Below are 21,294 nucleotides of genomic sequence, written 5' to 3' on the forward strand. Positions count from 1 at the left end.
ACTCAATGTTAGAGGAGAATGGCCAGACCACTCATTGCAACCGAGATATGCAGAACAGTGTCTTTGAATGCACAACATGAAGTAAATGTCATATAGCAGCAGATGACCACACCAGCTGCCATGCCTGTCAGCTAAGTACAGGAAACTGAGGCTATAATTCAAAACCAAAATCTGACAACATGAGTTTGTAAAAACATTGTCTGATCTGATGAGTCTCAGTTTTTGCTGCAACATTCAGATGGTAGGGTCAGAATTTGGCATAACATCATGAAAGCATGGATCCATTGTATCAGAAATTAGGCTGACTGATACTAAGTGTCTTTTACAGAGAACAGATGCAAGAGTGTCTGATCATGCAAATCAAATTTATTTCACTTTCATCTGCAAATAAAGTTATGTCCATGTTTCCTTTTTTAGGCTGTGGGACTGTAACCTTTAAAGTTTAAATTGATCCAGTTTAAAGTTTCAGAACCTCAGAAATCAACAGCTGCACTGAGAGCGCACTCAACAATAAAACAATTAATGGGAATAAAAATGTTTGATTCATCGCTCTGTGCTCTACATCTTCAGGTTAATGAGTTTCTACAGCATTCATATCTTATGTTTGATATCATTTACAGATTTTTAACCACTATTTAACAATATCTCTGAAGCAGGTGGCACTATGTGTCCCTCCAAACTATCAAAGCTCAGCTGATTGACAGAAGCAGGATTCAGCTTCGAGAGCAGAGTCCTGCAAATGTGTCGACTGTGTAGACTTTTCATTGGGACAGAGAGGGGGAGGGACTTTCACCCACCCAACACATGCTTCGTGCATCCTCTAAGGTCCTGACTGCACGCTGTTTGAAGTTGATGATGTCAGCATCTGAAACAGGAGCTTTGCTGACCTCTGACCTTTCCTACTAAAGTGTTGAACATTATGATCATTCAGCTGTTAGTGAGGGGAGGAGCTGCGTGCCTGTCTGTCTGCAGCAGTGCTGTCAAATTATGCCTCAGCTGGAGGAAGCCAAGACAAGACTACTGATATCAACATTGATATGTTGATATCAATGTTGAATGAGCAGAATGAGCAGAATGAGCATCTTCATTCTGTTTTAGTAATGATTACTAAGGAAGTGTCAATTTTGGACAACCCTACTCTACACACGTACAATGATAAAACTACTCTGATATGTTCTGTCTCTGAAGTTTCACTGCAGATATTTGCGTTTCTAAAATGCAAACATCTGCAGTGATCTTTCCTCTTCTTAACATTAAAAAGTAAAAATAAAAAGTCTAATTATTTATTGAGTTAAGAGAAAAATAACGTCTCACCATCAGCATTAACGTAGAAAAGAGTACTGAGTAATGAAGTAAAGATTAAACAGCATCAGGATCAAACTGAGAGAAAATCAAACAAAACAAACAAACTTAGAGCATTGTTTTAAAAGATTCTTATTCATATAACAGTTGCTGCTCAGCAAAATATTTCTGTGAAAACAAAATTTTATTTGGTAACAATTTTATTTGAAACATGAAAAACTGTTTTAAAATGATAGTTATAAAAATAACTATTGTTTACAAAAAATATTTATAAAAGTCATTGCAAAAAATGTACTTACACAATAACCCCGTCATGCAGAGCAAAGAGTGCCCCATCCTCACATCCAGCCCTGCTGCACTCTGATCCTCAGCTGATCTCAAACACTTTGACTTTACATCAATAATAAAAAGAGAAGCTGCATTTAATACAGATAAGACCAGAGTGTTTCTTCTGACTGTGGCCTCTCTGTGCTTCCTTTCCTTTTATACAAACCTCAAACAGCTCCTGTAGCTTTGACCACAGCAGTTGTGTGACGTGTTCACATTTCCTGTCCACTGCAAACATGCAGGCTTGCTTCTTGTGTTTGCTTCTTACCTTCTGTTGTTTCAGGTCAGGGGACATATTTTACCAGCTCATAATTATATTTTATTCTCAGAGACTTTTATATGATTTGTGCAGTGTCGTGTCGTGACTAGAGATGGGTATCGTTTAGGTTTTATCCGATACCGGTGCCAAACCGGTACTTTTGAAACGGTGCTGGTGCTTAAACGGTGCTCGAACTGGTGCTCGAACCGGCGCTTAAACAATGGAAAAACACAAACTTTGTCCAAAAACCTCTCATGTTTAGCTGTTTCCCTCTTTTTCTTTGGTCATTTTAGCCTTTTTGGCCAGGGTGAAGGGAGTATCTGCCATCAAACAAGAAGACAGCCGCATGTAACTACGACGGCGTTTGCTAGTTCACCTTACATGCATTAATGTAATAACGTGGTTAGCCTACTCAACGTAAATTACACACGAACAACATTAAGCTACTCACGCAGAGAAGAACGGCTGCTGCTGCATCATCATCCTCATCATTTCTGCTACACTGGCAGGGCTAGGGGCAGGACTCTCCTCTTCGGGTTCTTGCGGGATGTTACTAACTCCGGTCCGATGACAGGCACCACACCCATAGTAGGTACGGTGCATTTCTCTGCTTTAAAAAAACGCTATGCGTCGCCAGGTGTTTCATCAGATTCGAGGTGTTACCTCCTTTGCACAGTATCAGCTTAAAGCACTTGTTGCAGGCTGCTGAGTTTGCATCTTTGGCTGTGAAGTACAGCCAGACTTTTGACCGCTTCGCCTTGGGCATTTTTAATCTGTAGCTCTGCTCTAAAAGAACGTACGTACCTGGGCCCGCCTACTATCCTTGGAAAGGTAAAATGATTGGCTAGTTGAGGCAAGTTCTCTCCTAAAATCTCTGGTTAGAATTCCTGAATAAGCCAGAAGTTGACAGTCAGAATTTTTTTTGTGGAACGCTTCCTCAACTCAGATCTCCCACTCTGAAAGTCTGAGCAGACCAGCATACTCGGAGTTAACGATCCAAGATGGCGGCACTGAACATAAACAGGAGTAAAACTGTTATGGTTCGAGGTCGTTTGACCCAGCAGTTTGAGTTTTTTGTGTTTTTGTGATTTCTTTGTGTTGTGATCTTTTAGTTTTCTATTAGTTAGTATTGAGGTTAGACCTGGTTTTGCATCCAAGTTTAGTCATATTTCTGATCGATGTTTTCTTGTCGCTGTGTCATTCCCTGTTTCCTGTCTGAGTCATGAACTCTGTGTTTGTTCCTTAGTCATGTCCGTGTCTCGTCTCCTTGTTCCCTCGCCACGTTCCCCTCGTACTTCCATGTCGCCTCTGTCAGTCTTGTATGTCCACGTGTGTTGTGTCCAGTCATGTCACTGTTTTCGCCTCCCATTTTTGCTTCTATGTCCCCATGTCTGTTTCTTCCCTGGTTCAGGTGTCTTTTTCCATTTTTTCTGTTTTATTTTGACAGTATCACGTCCTGTGTGTGGTTTGTCTTGCTCGTGCGTCATTATGTTTATTGCAGTTGTGTTTCCCGTGTGTTCCACTTCCCTCGTCAGCCTCTTGTGTATTTTTGATGTGAGTTTTCATTCGTTCGTTGGCAGGTCATCTTTTCACCATGTGCCATGTTTCTGTTCAGTCAAGTCTCAGGTATTCATGTCCATGTTAGCCACATTCAGGTTTCATGTTCACTGTGTCTAGTGTTAGTTTTCCCCAGTTTAGTTTACTGTTAACATCATCCTAGTTTCTGTTTCGTTTTGTTTATATTGTTGATCCAGCCTAAAGTAAACGGCTTGTTTTTTGTTAAGTTCATTCCTGTCTCAACCGTCTGCTTTTGGGCTCGCGCCACTCTCCAGTCATCTGGCCATGACAAAGTCTGTACTGCCACTGTGGTGTATTTTTGACTCACTAAAAAAGCCATGATTAGGTTTGAGCACCAATTAGTCAAAAAAACAAGTATTATGCTGCACTGCTATTCATACCTGCGTGGCTCTAATTTACCAAGAACCAAAACAAATCCTGTTTCCTAGCTTTTTCTGCAACATGCTAACTCGAGAGTGACGTCACTCCCAATTTCCAACATCCGAGTTCAGAGGTGTCTGAACTCCGATACAGCCTTTATCCTTAATCCTGTCAAACACTTTCTTACAAAGGTTATAATTAAGGTTTGGTGCAGTATCATCTACACATACAAACATGTTGACATCCAGGTGTTTTAGATTGTTTAACAGCAGGCGTGTTTCTTCTTCCCATCACTTTTCTGTTTGAAAGGTAAAATACATTAACATATAATTTCATTTTTTAGCTTATTTGCAGCTTACACATTTTTGTGTTATACTGTGAGGAACTGACATGTTTGGAAGTTGCAGTAAGAAGAAAAACATGTCTGTATATGATGTTGTGGACAGAGAGAGTGATGGATGGTTTTATTTATTTCAGAGATAAATGAACGTTTACAGCACGTCCATGCAGAGACTCTTAAAGACATGAGCGTGAGAAACAAGCTTTTCACCGTTTCTCTTGATGCCCACATGCTTTATTTATCCTTTAGTCCAGCATGTGTCATCACCACAATAAAGCTACTTTTAACCTGTTTTCACACATTGTCATACCTGCACATTTCCACTCTGCTGTGTTGACTTTAAAGAAAATAAACCGCAGGCTTCATTTCCTCTTATGAGGTATCTGACTTGCAGCAGATAAAAATAAACCTGTTGGAGAAAAGACTTAACCAACAACTATCTCTTACACATGTAGGCATCAAAGTCTGTTCAGAGGAAGAAAGACGTTATTCTGTATTGTCTTATTTGATCTTGTAGTTTTACTGCTTATTGCTTCTTAAATAAAACAGATCACTATATTAATTTTCAGGTATGCTGAAAAGATTTGCATTTATCAAAATAATCTACAGTTTTCTCCACTCTGTACGAGTGCAATGTATGGTGTCCAAACAACCAAGTTTACCAGCAGAGTATGAGGAGGAAGCAGAGGGGCGGGGATCAGGAAGGTCAGGTGGTTATCAGGAGGATAGGAAAGAGCAAAAGGGTTGGGTATAGTTTCTGGATTTCCATCATTAAAAAAAAAAAAAAAAAAGTGCACGAGAAAAAGTCTCAACATGATGTAAGACAATGTCACACCAACAGGGGGCAGTATAATCTGAACTTTAAAGCCATGTCTGCTGATTAAGAGCTTGAAAACAACGTTTAAATAAAGGAGATGAAAGAAAATAAAATTAGTAAAATACACAAAAGGTAAGATTGTGTTAAAGCTGCATGTTGGCCATGCCTTGTTGATGTCCACTTCTCTTTATGGACCTGAAACAAAGAACAGAACAAATACAACTGAAAAACTGACAAAGACTAAAAGGTGCTGAAGATGTGGGGCTGCTGTCTGATGACATGTGTGTTGCAATAACCTGTCAAAACACAGATCAGTACAAATGATTAAACTTGTGATGGTGCTTTGTACAGTTTATTTAACATGTTGTGTCGCAACGTTAGAAATTATGAATCACTTTCAGCCAATAATCAATAAGAAACGTTTCACCCTTTCTGTAGCCACACAACAACAGAAGGAGGATAATTAGCATGAATCCATGTTGTTCATGTTGTTTCTGACTCATTCGATGTCACAGCTGCTCACTGATTCTGTTCTGTTGCTGCTGCTCTCCCTGCTTCAGGTTTTACATGTTTGCATGTCATCAGCTGATCTCAGAACAGCAACATGACACTAAATATTAATGATGTGTGAGTGCAATCCCATGTGTTTCATTTATAAATTTCCTCCAAATTAACTGTGGGAACAATAAATTATAAATGGATTAATGTCTCCCTCTATTGGCCACTGGTTGTAATTACAATCCAGTGATTGTACTTGGAAGCTGTGACAAGCTGGGATAAGGAGCTGTATCTGTATATCCACACTGACACTTAAAGCCTGTCACAGGACCTACCTTGAACACTGATTCAATTCAATTCAATTCAATTCAATTTTATTTATATAGCACCAAATCACAACATAAGTCGCCTCAAGGCGCTTCATAGATACAGAGAAAAACCCAACAATCATATGACCCCCTACGAGCAAGCACTTTGGCGACAGTGGGAAGGAAAAACTCCCTTTTAACAGGAAGAAACCTCCGGCAGAACCAGGCTCAGGGAGGGGCGGCCATCTGCTGCGACCGGTTGGGGTGAGAGAAGCAAGACAGGATAAAAGACATGCTGTGGAAGAGAGACAGAGGTTAATAACAGATATGATTCAATGCAGAGAAGTCTATTAACACATAGTGAGTGAGAAAGGTGACTGGAAAGGAAAAACTCAATGCATCATGGGAATCCCCCGGCAGCCTACGTCTATTGCAGCATAACTAAGGGAGGATTCAGGGTCACCTGGTCCAGCCCTAACTATATGCTTTAGCAAAAAGGAAAGTTTTAAGCCTAATCTTGAAAGTAGAGATAGTGTCTGTCTCCTGAATCCAAACTGGAAGCTGGTTCCACAGAAGAGGGGCCTGAAAACTGAAGGCTCTCCCTCCCATTCTACTTTTAAATACTCTAGGAACAACAAGTAGGCCTGCAGAGCGAGAGCGAAGTGCTCTAATAGGGTGATATGGTACTACAAGGTCATTAAGATAAGATGGGGCCTGATTATTTAAGACCTTGTATGTGAGGAGCAGGATTTTGAATTCAATTCTGGATTTAACAGGAAGCCAATGAAGGGAAGCCAAAACAGGAGAAATATGCTCTGATGTCGCGCTGATGTGGAGAATAGATTACTTCAAATGTTCTGTTAGCAAGATAAGATAAGATAAGATAACCTTTATTAGTCCCACATGTGGGAAATTTGTTTTGTCACAGCAGAGAGTGGACAGTGCAAAGTTAATTAGCAAAAATTAGAGAATACTGGAAAACAATAAGAATAATATACTGTACACAACTGTACAGAATAGAATAGAATGAAATAATGTAAAATATACAATAGGATAAAAATAGAATACAAATGCTATATACAACTGAGTAAAAATATAACTTTGTCAGAAAACAGTATTGCACTTAGTCTTATTGCACATGTGTGTGTTTGATCAGCTGCAAAAGTCTTTGTTGTGGAGTCTGACAGCGGTGGGGAGGAAAGACCTGCGAAATCTCTCCGTCCCACTCAGTGGGTGCTGCAGCCTGCCACTGAAGGAGCTGCTCAGTGCTGTCAGAGTCTCCTGCATGGGGTGTTGGGTAGCAATGAATTGAAAATAGAATAACTAGGCTTTCTGATGTGGAGAATAGATTAGATAAATAATGCAGAGCATATTCAGGTAATGCCACCAGGCGGCACCCTGGTAACTGTTATTGATGCATTTACATACACATGTATAATAACTTGCATCTTGACAGTTACAGGATAGAAATACAGATACTCAGAGTTGCACTGATGACCTCTTTGTTTTCTCTTTCAGACAAAAAGAAAATAGAAGAAAGAAAAACAGTCACCAGTGTAGTTATAGTTGTTCACCTACTTTATAGGACAAGGTCATGATTGCTAGTGAAGAGAGAAAACCATCTACAGCACATACTGAGGTGTTAGAGCATATGACCAGCAGTGTTTATCACCATCATGCTGACTTCAGGGGAAAACACTGAGCTAGCTCAACCCAGCTGGTTTAGTTTACCTGACTGAGCAGGAGCCTGACCTGTACCTCCACCTTACTGTGACTAAATGTTTGTGTTTGTGTCATATTTTTAAATTCTTGTGCGATCAGTTAATGATCAAAAGGGAGCGTAATGGGAAGGTTTAATCCTTCTACTTCTTTCAGTCATGCTGACCATGGTTGATGCAGAGCTTTAGTTCTCTGTGATGTTCTGTCTCCATCTTTCATATGAGATTCATCACATGTACAAGTTATCTTTTCCTTTAACTGCATCCTGTGACAGCAGCACACAGAGAGCTTCTCTCTGTAAATGTTCTACTTCAGTCCTCTGTGTCAGATACATGCAGACTGCTGTCATGCTCTGAACTGTTAGTGACCGCTTTGCAAATAATGCATCTGTTTATTTCAGGTTTCCATGGCAACACCATTACAAACTGTTTAAGTGGTTGTTTTGTTACTTTGTGAATAATCTCATACAGGAAACAAAAATCAAAGATAAAATGTTCAAATGTGAAAAGATTTTATTTCTCCTTCAAACTACAAAAGCACAGAATGATCAGAAACAAAAATATACATATATGCACGTTTAATAAGAAATAATTCTTATTTATATAATGTACGAGATCTTTGGACAAACACAGTTAAAGTATTTGTTGTTGCCCATATCAGTATTTACTTGTGAAACACTGCAAACACTGACTTTAAGTTGTGCTGTCAGATACTAAAGATCACATATTTCACACTTTGTTCTCACTGCTGTTGGAACATGTTAGATACATTCAAGGTTTATTACAAAATCTTTATACAAATAACTGAATATAAAGAGCACGAATACACCTGCATTTGTTTTATGCTATAAGAGAGCAATATGTCTGATATTATGATGTAATATTGTAACTGTACATAAAGCTGAGCATGTCTGATATTTGGGCAGCAGAGGAGCAAGAGTGGCTTCATAAAAAGCTTCTTCTTGGCTTTGCTGCTACAGCTCTCCTCACTGACCTGTAAGACAAGCACAAAAAGACAAAGTGATTTCCAACATGTAAAGATATTATGAGCTGAAGACATTTAATAATGTGAAGAATAAATCAGCCTGCATGGCAGCAGAATTACTGAGAGAGCTTCCTGATGTGACTTCAGAATAAACTGCTGCATGAGCTGCAGGACTTGATGTTCCTGTGAATGAAGAGAAGATCATTGAAAACAATAATATCATTAACCAGGAGGAAACTGGATGTGTCCACTAATGCAAAGATAGAACTAGATTTTATTAACCAAGTAATTAGTACGCATGAAGACCTAAATAAAAATATTAATATAAACAGATTTACATTTTAAGAGCAGATAAACATGTTGAACAATATTCAGTGGAGATGATGGCAGACTTTGCTCACCTTTGTTTTTCTTGGCTTTTTCTTTTTTGGGCTGTTTGACCTCAGCATACATCAGACTGTCCTCTAAAAGAGACGTCAGAGCTCAGCACACATTTGTTCAGCACAGATATGATACAAACATGTTGGATACACATGAATTTAAACTTTTTACAACTACAGTGAAAGAAATCTAAGTAAAAATCATTTGTTGCCTGTGACACTTCAGCTTTGCATGTGTGTGTTTTGTGATTGAGGTCTGGGTCAGAATCTGTGGATGCTGTGATTCAGTAAAGCTGAAACACTGATTAGTAAGTGAATAACTAAACTCCATGTTGACCTATAATTACCTGCAATATAATGATGTGATGACACGTTCAAGTACAAACACTGAATGAGACTGTTGTGACTGTACCTGCAGCTCCCGTCTTCACATTAGCATAAACAGCACTCTGCTCTGGTTTGTGATGCTTCCCTGTTAAGATGATTGAATCCACAAAGAAATTTAATTAATACATTTTTAAACATTTCAAAAACTTTCCAGGCTTTTCTTCTACATTGTATGTTTTGTGTACTCACACTTATTTCCAAAGTTTTCCAGTTCAATATTAGAGTAAATGACATCTGGAGGTTTATCTGCACCTGAAATGTTCATATTTTAGTTACACAATTGTAAACCAATGACATGGTGCCAGTTTCCTTAAATGAAAAGGCTGTTTCATCTCTAGCTGCTCTGTGCTTTTCACATGATGTACTGCACCAGTGTTTCAGTGGCTCACACATGAAAACCAACATGACAGATTTTTCAAAGATAAATGAAAAAACAGAAAAACCTTTTACAGAGTTTCATTAGTTGTGTTTAAATCAACAACAGGACTATCAGATATTTTCAGAGCATGAACCCATCATGGTGTTACTGTTTGTGTTGTTCTGATATGAAACAACAACATTTGTGGATTCTTTCAGTCGAGTTAAAGATACAATCAGGTTGTAAAATCCTGTTTGTTTCTGATCTTTTGTGCATGTAGTCAGTTGGTTATTTGGATGAAACTGAACCTAAGAAATGTTCCTGTCAATGGAGATGAATGAAGAGTCAATATTAATAATGATAATAAAGATCGGTTTAAGTGCTGACCACTTACTCGAGGTCTCAGTGTCAGTCATTTCCTGTTTTATTCTCCCCTGTATCTTGTGTCATTCTGTTAACATGTTTTCCATTAGTAACTAAAACACAGTTTTCAGGGTTTTCCATCAGATCCAGTAGTACTATTTTAGTATTTACTCAGCCGGAGTTCCAAGTGATCCGAGGTGATCCCAAAATGTTACGTCAATAGCGTACATGCCACCGATTGACTGGTCAGTGGCATCACTTGATGAGTTACGAGAGCGTCTTGTTGATGAAAAAAAAAGCCATTTTTGAAACCCGGCAACCCAGAAATGGCTACACAAGCAACACCGTGGCCCCGAGTCTATAGAAAGCCACAGACCGAGCAGCAGGTATATCATCGCCGTGATGTTCACCTTTGTTGAATCATTTGTGACAAATACTAATTAAGTCATGGGGTGCTCGACCACGTCACTATGACGATGACCACACACACGTTAGGTGGTACTTGAGCGTGATGGAAAACCAGTCGATCTGAGTAATTACTAATGGAAAAGAGGCTTTAGTTAGTTAACACCTGTTACTCATCATCTCATTATCATGTGTTTTATAAACTGCCTCAGTTTTCCTTTGCTTTGTCACATCTTTCCTCATAGTTTGTTTTCCTAAGAATTGTAGAAATGTGGTTTCCAACTTTTATTTAAATTTGGATTTGTACTGAGTTTAATTTCTACAATAAAGTCGTCATTTAGTTTAGTAACCCTGAAAGATTCCTAATGTAATATGAATAATAATAAAAACAGAAAAGAGGCTCTTACACTTGGACTGTCTGCAGCGACACAACAAGAGCAGGAGAATAATAATGAGAGAGACTCCACAAACCAGTCCAACAATCAACCACACAGGAGACGAAGAGCTGTCAGCTCCTGACATGGTTACTGTAACACAAAACAGAAATTAATTATTAATAAATTATAATCTTATAAATAAATGCATTTATAAAATAGAGCAGAGTGACTTTGAGACTTAAATCAGACAATCTGGGTCTGGGTGCAGTTCCCCCCTCCAGGGGCAAGGGTACCTAGACCCGGTTTGTAGAGTAAGCTTGGGGAGTGTGATCGTGTGTACAGCGTCTCTTTATGTCTGTCTCCACGTTGGTTGAGTGTGGAGTAAGTGCATATGAGAGCATGAGGGTGGGAATGGATGTTTGTGTCTGTGTGTGCCTGTATGTCTGTGTCTATATGTCAGGTTGGGTATCAGACGCCACCTCTCTGGGGACATCTCAGGCCCTCCAAGGTTTGGAGGCCTATCTCCCCCTACCACCACTTCCCCTGCCAGTGGCGGACTCCCTCAGACATCGGTGCGTTGGTGGTTCTTTGTGTCCGGGGATGGGCGTCCAGGTACACACCGGCTCACTCCTTGGCGGCCGCTTATCGGGGCCTGGAGCCTGGGGCTCGCTCGGGCCACTTCGGAGGTGGGGTGCCCCCGGCCTCTCGGCCTGGGGCTCGGTCACTCTGGCACAGCTGGCTGCCGGCGGAGCTCACGGGCGCGTCACTGCAACTCCCCCTGGCTTCTGCTCCGCGGCTGCTGAGTGAGCCCTCATCTGGGACTCTCCTCAGCTCTTACTGGGACAGTGGCGCGGCTGCCCCTCTGTTGGTCTTCCTTGGTCTCTTGTGTTCTGGGGGCCTCTGGATGTCTGGAGTTTTGATCTCCTCCACACCTGCTTCACGCCCTGGAGGACGGGGCTGTGGCCCCCCCACACCTTCGAGCAGATTATTACATGAAGGAACCTTTTAAAAAACAAAAAACAAGCGCGTCCATGCTCACAGGTGTACACACGGGTGATCACACCCACAAACTACACCCTTTTTGGCTCCTACCTCAAACCACACTGTGTTCTGTTGATCTTATGTGCTGCACAATAATGTTTAATATTTAGTATTTACTGTCATATTCCCATATATCATTGTGATGTTGTTTATTCTATTACTCTTGTTCTCTTCTGCTTGTTTTCTTTTTTCTTTCTCAGCAGGTGATCCAGGTGATCGATATATGCATTTTTTTTTCTCTGCCCGTTCTGTTGGTTTTTGTCTTTTGCCCTTCTCCCCCATCCCTCTTCTCAGCTGTTTTTCTTTCCCTCTTTCTTTCCCCCAGTCAAGTCTGTCCCGTATTCAGTAAGTGAAAATAAAATAAACAAACAAACAAAAAAAAAAAACAATAAAAGGTGAATCAAATGGACCATTACGGCAAGGCTGGGATGGTCAATTTGGTAAAGTAAATCCGTTGGGAATCTTTCTTTGCCTTTAGACAACAATTCTGATGGCAAAAGAGCCAAACGGGACAGGCCAAAAAAAAAAAAAAAAAAAAAAAAAAAAAAAAAAAAATCAGATGTTCTAATCTAATGTTCCTTCTCAGTCACTAAACTCATTTACAAAAACGTATAAATTGTTTTGATCCTGCTCACCTTTAACTGACATCCAGCTCTGTGCTGACTCTCTTCCTGAGTACTGACACTTGTAGAAACCTTCATCAGACTTTGACACTGCAGAGATCTTCAGCTCCCCTCGGGGATCATTTTCAATAAGTTTGTCATTGTGATAGAAAAACACATTGGAAAGTATTTTTTGTGTTCTCAAACTGCAGCTCAGACTAACAGAAGCTCCCTCAGTCACAGGATGAACAGGACTCACCAGGATAGGACCATTACCATCATCTGTGACACAATCACACACAATTGTTTCAGTCACATCAGCTGATGCACACTTTTAGAAAAAGCTGACAAACAATAATAAGAACAGATTGTACAAATGTTCATCATGAAGATCTGATCTTGTGTATTTAAAAACTGTGTGTATGTGTTTTTTATTCCCATATGAAATGACTTCACATACAGCAAAGCTGGGACAAATGTTCATGTCACGTCTAAATCATTCAAATCGACCAAAAGAACATGAAGAATGTATAATAACATACTCTGTACAGTGATGTTGACTGCACTGCTGAACTCTCCTGATCCAGACTCACACCAGTACACTGCAGTATCTGACTTTGATGTGTCGATGTCACATGTGGATCCAGTCATTCTCCTACAGTCAGAGAGTCGGCCGTCCTCAGAGAACTTCCTCACTCTCCACTCAGTGAAGTTTCCCTCACAGGTCAGTGAGACAGAGTCAGAGGTGAAGTGTTGCACTCTGTCAGGACTCACTGTGAGAGACGCTGCTGAATGAACATCTGGAAACAACATGCAGTGAACAGACAAAGCTCACAGATGTTAGGATTTAAAATGTCAAATTAGTATTAGAAAAAAAATGATGAGCTGAACCTTGGTCGATTAGAGTGATGACACAACTTATTAGAGAGAACCAATCTGACCTGCAGACCAGACAAACTTTGGTCGACTGTGATCAGTGTGATACTCTGGGTCTCCTCTTCCAGCTCTGCACACATATCCTGCTGTGTGTGTCTGTCCATGAATGATGTAGGAGTCCTGTGCAGTCCCACTTCCATCAGGTAGCAGCTCATAACTGGAGGATTTCTCTGATAGATCAGGAACAGCTTTATACCAGTAGAAGCTCCATCCTGCAGACGGATGTTCAACCTCACAGTTCAGAGTTACTGAGGCTCCAGGACTCAGCCATGATGGAGACACAGTGAGGACAGGACGGGGTTCATCTGTTCAACAAAGATTTGCTCTCAATGTTTCGTCTCTTAACTCTGAATTCAATGTCACTAAAATGTTGACTCACAAATATTTATGATGAACTTTAAGAGTGAGACTATCTAAACATATCAAATATCTCAACATGTACTAATAAAAACACATTTTTACAAACTGTTTCTATTTCCAGATTAAATGAACTATGACTCTACTTACTGTCAGAAACTGTCAGTGTGACTGAATCACTCCACTCTGTTGTTTCATGCTGTGAACTTTTCATTCTGCCCTTACAGCGATAGTTTCCACTGTTGGATGATGAAGCAGATCTAATCCTGTATTCATTTTGATTTGGAGCTTTTATCCTGCTGTTTGTTTCCCACTCATAATCCCACTCAGTGTCTCCTCCATGGATCTCACATCTGACAGTGATCGTCTCTCCTCTGTATATCTCAGACCAGTTTGGATGCAGAGTCACAACAGGCCTGTTTGAGGCTGTTACTGTTCAAGAAAGTACAATAAAAACACATGAATGTCAAAAATGTTAATGCCTTTTGTTCTTCATCTTCCTCCTTAATCAGGAATTTATCTGACTTTATGTTAAACTCACCAGTTTTCCCAATCCTGACTGACTGGCTGTCCTCTGTGTAGTAAACTGGGTTTCCTCTTCCTCCTCTGCACCTGTAGAGTCCTTCCTGTGAGACACTGATTTGTCCATTTGAGTGGAAAACTGCATCTTGTGTGGTCAGGGCTTCAGAGGATTTCTCATCTCTGTACCAGTAGTATTTCCATCCAGATGATGATGATGGGTTCACAGAGCAGGTCAGGGTCACACTGCCCCCTACTGGAACAGCTGTGTTATCAGCTCTCAGTTTGGCCTTTGGTTTATCTGCAGTTCAGTTTAGAAAAAGAACAAAAGTCAATGACTGAATCAAACCAGTTTAAATAATTTGGTGGAAATATGGAAATAATAAATATCACATAACTTTAATGGTGAAGCTGCAACAAACTGTACAACTATCACACAAACACAACAGTAATCTTTCATATTTAATTTGCTGCATTTCTAAGTTAAAAACACACACGAGGAACAATCAGTGGATTTAATGTTTCTTAGTGGATGTGGTGGAGCAGCTGAGACAGATTCAGCATTTGTTCTGCATTTCATCTTTCATGTATTAGAGCTGCACAGCAGAGAAGTTACTCTCATATGTTTTGTTCTCTTCACTGTGAATAAAAAGCTGCTGTTCAGGTTTTTGTTGTTGGAATAAAAACTAAACATTTTACTGACCAACATGAAAGACAGTTATAAAGCTGTAAGAAAGAAGTGCTTTTTCCTTATTTAGATACTGTGGATGAAAGATCTTACATGATACAGTCAGTGTGATGATATCACTCCACTCTGAGAAGAAATAGTCCCTTCTGCCTCGGCAGCTGTATCCTCCACTGTCAGACTCAGTAGCTCTGATGATTCTGTATTCATTGGATGTTGGAGGTGTGTTTAACTTGGCTGCTCTCCATTCATACGTCCACTGAGCTCCTTCACCTCCCTGAATCTCACATCTGACAGTGACTGTCTCACCGCTGTATATCTGAGTCCAGGATGGCTGCAGGGTCACAGTGGGCTTACTGGGAACTGTTCACAGGAAAATATCCAGTTAGAGACAAATAGAAACATAAAAATTCTGATGTTTAAAACATGAGAGTAACGTGAGTGAAAAAAATAAACCTCCAACAGGCTACAGGTTTAAACCACACCTCGGGCCAGTCTGACCACTGATAACTGTTTTGATCACGGCCACATCCCACTTTGTAAAATTGCTACAATCAGCACAAAAACAGTCAAAACCAGGCCACAGGCAGGACGGCTTCATCAGGATGCACTGAGATATTTTCAAACACCCTGACCTGTAGCTGGTTTTTGATAGCATACTGTGCTACATGAAGAACTGTATAGCACAGCTGCACAGTAGCACAGAGGAAATAGCTCCACAGGGTTATACAGGTCACCCAGAGGATAGTCGGCCATCCTTTGCCCTCACTTGAAGACCTGCACAGCTCCCGCAGTCTCAGGAACACGAAGAAAATCCTTCAGGATCCATCTCACCCAGGTCATGCACTGTGTGAACGTCTACCTTCAGGCAGACATTTCAGAGCCAGAAAGACAAAAACTAACAAACTAAGGAACAGCTTTGATCCCTCAGCCATCACCATGCTGAACGCTGAACAATCAGATCCAACACAACTCTCATATACAGTGTTTACATAGTTACAGCACAGTCTCATGTTTACACCTGCAGGTACGGCTGGTGTTTACATCAACACTGTAACACAGAAACATTTGTTTTGTTGTCTGTTATTAAAACAAAATCTGAAACTTTTCACTGCAAGGTCTCATTTTTCTTTGGAATTTGAACTTTTGTAGCTAAAACACATTTTTTAAAGGTCTGAATCGTTTTGTTGATGTTTTTTTGGAGAACACATTCTCTGTGAGGGCGAGTCCTTAGTCTCACAATTTTGGACTTAAATCAAGAACAAAACTAAATAAATGTTTCTATTTTCCCACATTTCCAAGTAATCTTAATGAACAGAAAACTCATCTAAGGGTTAATAAACTCACAGCTATATGACCTCTTAGTCTGGTAGAAATAAAATAATTAAACTCACGAGTTTCTGTAACTGTGACGTCACTGCTGTCCTCTGTGTAGTAAACTGGATCTCCTCTCCCTCCTCTGCAGTGGTACAGACCTCCTTGTGAGACACTAATAACTCTGTTTGCTTCATTTCCTCTCATGAGCTGAGCTTTAGAAGAGACTGAATCACGTCTGAACCAGTCAAACTTCCAGCCAGCAGAGCCCTCCACAGAGCAGCTCAGTGTCACACTGCCCCCTGCTGGTATGACTGAACTTTGTGCTGTCAGTGTGGCTCTGGGTTTACTTGCTGTTGCGTTTACAGGGAAAAGTTTATCAGATTGTCACTTGCTTCAGGAAGAACTTTGTTATAGAAATGATCACACTTTACACATTCACTCAGTCATTTAGCTTCTAGCACCAAACAAAAAGTATTTGCCTGCATGTGACACATTAGACCAGGGGTCGGCAACATGCGCCTCTTTAGTCTTACAGTGCGGCTCCGCGTGGTTTGGGAAAATAAATTAGAAGTATTTAGCTGAAGTGTAATTTATTTATTTAGTTCTTTTTTAACTTGTAGTTCTAAATTGGAAGATTATTGTGATCTTAAAATATAAAAATACAATTCTATTCTATTATTTTTTCATCGCTCAAAATAAGCGTCATACCCGCTGAAACGACATGCATTTATCGAGACTTTCAACCCCAGGTAGGCCAATTATGGATCTTCGGATCCACATTATGTCAGCAGCTGTTCTCCTCCGTGAACTATGTTAAAAACAAACACCGCTCACGCCTCACAGATGACAGCTTACAGTCCTGCGTAAAGATGAAAGCCCCGATCTGCAGACGCTGTGCGCAGAGGTTCAGGAGCAGAAGTCCCATTGTAAACATACCACGGCAGACCCAACGATGTTTCCATGAACACACTTTACAGCTTCTCTTTATTGACCACTTTTCACACACGGTTGCTGTACGCATACAGCCGGCTGTAGCTTTTCAGCTCACAGCCCGACACACACCAACAACAGCATAGAGAGCACAGACGTTAAGACTGCGAGGCGTGATTGCGGGTGCCGCTCAGGTGCGTCCGCCTCCCCTGCAGCAGCGCTTCAGACCACGCCCCGTCACACAGATTAACCAGGTAAAATACATATTTAGGCAGAATTTTGCAAATATCTATTTTTCATCTTTTAGCAGCAAAGTGCTTTTTTTCCAATTATTTTTTAAAAGTCAGGTCAAGGCTCCAAAAGCCCAAAGGTGATATAAGGCTGGAGGCTCACAACAGTTTTTGTTTGCTACATGGATCATTTTAGTTCAGCTGGGTGTCTTTCCTTTTGTTATATTTCTTTAAGAGTTCAAAATGTGTTCATTACATAAATAAAATGTAAGTTTCTCTGTAGCATGGATTTCATAAGCAACACACCTTAGTCGTTCACACAAAGCATAAAGGTAAAAAAAAACAATATATACAGTGTTATCTTCATTTTAGATGTCAAAAAGTATTTGCGGCTCCCAATGTTTTCTTTTGCGTGGAAATTGCGTCCAAATGGCTCTTTGGGTGTAAAAGGTTGCTGACCCTGCATTAGACTGAGTGTCTTCATACAAAACTGCACTACAGCTTCACTATTCAAAGACGAATGCTGCACAAACAAATTACTTTTAGATGTTTTTTTGTGCTCTCTGCATTTTCCTTTAATAACAGTCAAAAGTGACACTAAACTGAATGGTGTCTGTTATTGTGAGAGCACCGTGACCATCAGTCATCACTGACATGGTTCAAGTTTAGGTAGTTTTCTATAATCCTATAATTTAATTTCCAATGATGTAAACAACTGATCGACATAGAAAAACTAAAAAATCAGAGAGGCTGACAGACTCCAATAAAGCCTCCAATAAAATGAGACCACATGGGAGTCTGTTGAGTTTTATTCAACTAAAAAAAAAGATGGAGTCCAAATGTCAGTTTTGGAGGATCTCGTTTAGCGCTGCCTCTTGTCTAACATCTGATTGGTTACCATGCACAGTAAGTCAGGACAGATCGATATTAGAAAATCGCTGCTATGAACTGATGGTACTGTGGACGTGGGGCAGCCAGGTATCCCAGCATGAATTTCAACTCACAAGCAGCAATGTTAGTGCTCTACACTGTAAGTAAAGTTTTAAAATACCTTGTTTTTCTGTCTCCAAGTACGGAATTTTTTGGACTGTAAGGCACACTTAAAATCCTTTAATTTTCTCAAAAATCGACAGTGCACTTTATAATCCGGTGCGCTTTATTTATGAATTGTAGTTGTGCTTACTGACCTCGAACCGGTTTTATGTGGTACGTGGTGCTTATCAGTCAAAAAATGTTTTAGTACAACTTTGGTAAAAGCTACACCGCTTGAAGGATTGTCGGAGCATCACGGCTACCACAGTCAGAATCCTCAGTAATCTGGATTAAAACTCAGCTTCAGGTCCCAAAGTCAAAAGAACACATGTGGCATCACTGAGAGTTAAAAATGGTCTAAATTCTTTCATCCTTAATAAAATGATCAGTGTTGATGCTTTGCTTGCTGTTGCTGGCCAGCTAGCTTTGCTAATTGTTAGCGGAAGGAATGTTCTGAGCTCACGATGCTACAAAGTATCCAGTCAGACAGTTAAACATGCTGTTCGTGGACACTGAAGACTGCAGCCTGTCCACAAATGGTTAAATGATCAGTTTTGAAATATAAACAAAAACTGTCTGTTATCATGTTTGAAAGTCTACTAGAATAAAAAATAATTAACATCTGATTTGTGATTTTATTTAATAAGCAGACGACTGATTGTCCCAATTAAAGGTTAGATTAACACAATAAGTAATTTGAAATAATCTGGATGAAAGATCTTACATGATACAGTCAGTGTGATGATATCACTCCACTCTGAGAAGAAATAGTCCCTCCTGCCCCGGCAGCTGTATCCTCCACTGTCAGACTCAGTAGCTCTGATGATTCTGTATTCATTGGATGTTGGAGGTGTGTTTAACTTGGCTGCTCTCCATTCATACGTCCACTGAGCTCCTTCACCTCCCTGAATCTCACATCTGACAGTGACTGTCTCACCGCTGTATATCTGAGTCAAGGATGGCTGCAGGGTCACAGTGGGCTTACTGGGAACTGTTCACAGGAAAATATCCAGTTAGACACAAATAGAAACATGAAGTCATTTTGAAGCCTGACTTTCTTTTTGCTGTTGTTCAGAGGAGAAAGATTTACTGCATCCTGGTGACATTTTGACTGTAACTGAAGTTGGATTTAAAAATCAGTGTTTACATTTATTTAATGTGTGGTGGCCCACCGGTGTATCTGACTCACACAGCCTGTTTTCCACACACTCCACATTTATAAAGTGATCTACAAATCCTAACATTACAGCTAACAGCTGCATTTTCCCTTTGAAGAACCACTTACAGCTACAGAGACAGGGAGTGAAGGTGGACAGTATATCCTTGTTTTTATGGCAACAAATTTACCTTGAAAGTGGTACAACTGTGTATAATATGATTCACAAGCAGAAAGTAAGATTTACAGATGTGTGCAGTGATTTGTGTGCAACTTTTCAGGTCTCCAGTTCACACAAACTATTGTACAAATGTGTCGACACAAACCTGAGTAACTGCTGATCATTGAGGCACAAATTTTAACGTCCAGATTGTTTTTCAGATTTCTTTCTTTAAAATTCATCGTCCATAATTCAGAGATGATAATAAATATACTTAATACAATACAAGATGTCTTAATAATAAGAAGAGCTTTTTTACCTTTTAAGAACTTTTTAACAAAAACTTTAAAGAGGAGAAAAACAGCACAGGCCTGTGCAGGCCTACTTTAAATAAAGCATCATTCTGCAGGTCTGTTTGAGTTCAGAATAAGTAAATAAAATGTAGCTGTGGTCCAATAATTGTAAAATAAGAAGAATAATCATGAAAACTATTTGTATATAATTATGTCTTCAGTCCGTTTCAATGAGCGATCATCTTCTGTTGTTTTCATGCAGCCACGGGCAGCCCTGAGTATAAAATACATCAGCTCAGGGTCGAAAACATAAAGATATTTATTGCACAATAACAGCATATCTGGTGATAATACACAGCTCACAACACCTTAAATACATGTGGACGAATCACCTGACACGCACAGATCACATCTCGTGCCCACGTGGGGTTTTGAGTCTAATTTAACTGCCAGCTTCACACAGATCCACAAATGTGAGCTGCTTTCAAGTCCCGGTGTGAAACAAATGTGTACAAATCATTGCTTGTTGATCATGTCGTGCACATTTGTAACACTTTCAAGAGATATTTGTTTCCTTGTGGAAAGCAGACTTTGTCGTGTTGACATGAGTGTCAGAACGGCAGGTTTATCTCCAGATCCACGGCTCTGACCCACGGAGACCTCTGGCTGATGCTCAGTGTTCTGAGTTTGGCTCGTAGCTGCTAACTAGCTTTCTGCTCTGGGTCAACTTATGGCAAAGTGCAGAGATGGAGAGAGGCGTGGGAAGGTTACAGCAGCACACTTTCTTCCTCTGGAGGCGGTGAACACAGTGAACAGCTGGATACTAACATGTGGCTCACAGCTGGGCCTGTCAGACTCTCTCTGGCTGCAGTAGCTGCTGCTATAAACACACTTTTCTTTTTCTCACTCTGTAAACTTCCTCCTGCAGATGTTACTCTCACTCGCTGCTTCGCACATACGCAGAGAGAGGCAGTCCCTGTCTTCACCACAACATTCAACTAGGGGTGCAACGATACTCGTATCGATATTGAACCGTTCGATACAGTGCTTTCGGTTCGGTACGCATATGTATCGAACAATGCAAAATTTTTAATTTATTTTATCAACTTTCCTTCTGACGATGCTGTCTGTGTTGAGCTTAGCTTCTGTCTTGCTAGCTTGCGCTGCGCTCAGTGGATCTGCGCTCGACAGTGCAGCCTAGGCGGAGCAGTCGAACGCAGATTCACTGAGCGCAGGGCAAGCTAGCGAGACAGAAGTTAAGCTCTCGTTGCAAC

The 21,294-nt window shown here is 40.3% G+C and overlaps 1 protein-coding gene across 1 annotated transcript in view; it reads right to left on the minus strand.

Moving 5' to 3' along the window:
* LOC146674660 (titin-like) overlaps positions 1-19,969 on the minus strand; it is a 414,653-nt gene extending 394,684 nt beyond the window's left edge. The window contains 8 exon segments of the mRNA XM_085401111.1: positions 12,948-13,205; positions 13,347-13,646; positions 13,804-14,124; positions 14,240-14,523; positions 15,001-15,265; positions 16,297-16,569; positions 19,136-19,402; positions 19,894-19,969. Of these exon segments, the coding sequence (XP_085257237.1) occupies positions 12,948-13,205; positions 13,347-13,646; positions 13,804-14,124; positions 14,240-14,523; positions 15,001-15,265; positions 16,297-16,569; positions 19,136-19,402; positions 19,894-19,969 (2,044 nt within the window).
* Positions 19,970-21,294: the final 1,325 nt, after the last annotated feature.

Source organism: Rhamphochromis longiceps, linkage group LG3 (assembly GCF_057381845.1).
Source record: "Rhamphochromis longiceps isolate RC_006_pf linkage group LG3, R_longiceps_female_GT1.1, whole genome shotgun sequence".
NCBI lineage: Eukaryota > Metazoa > Chordata > Actinopteri > Cichliformes > Cichlidae > Rhamphochromis > Rhamphochromis longiceps.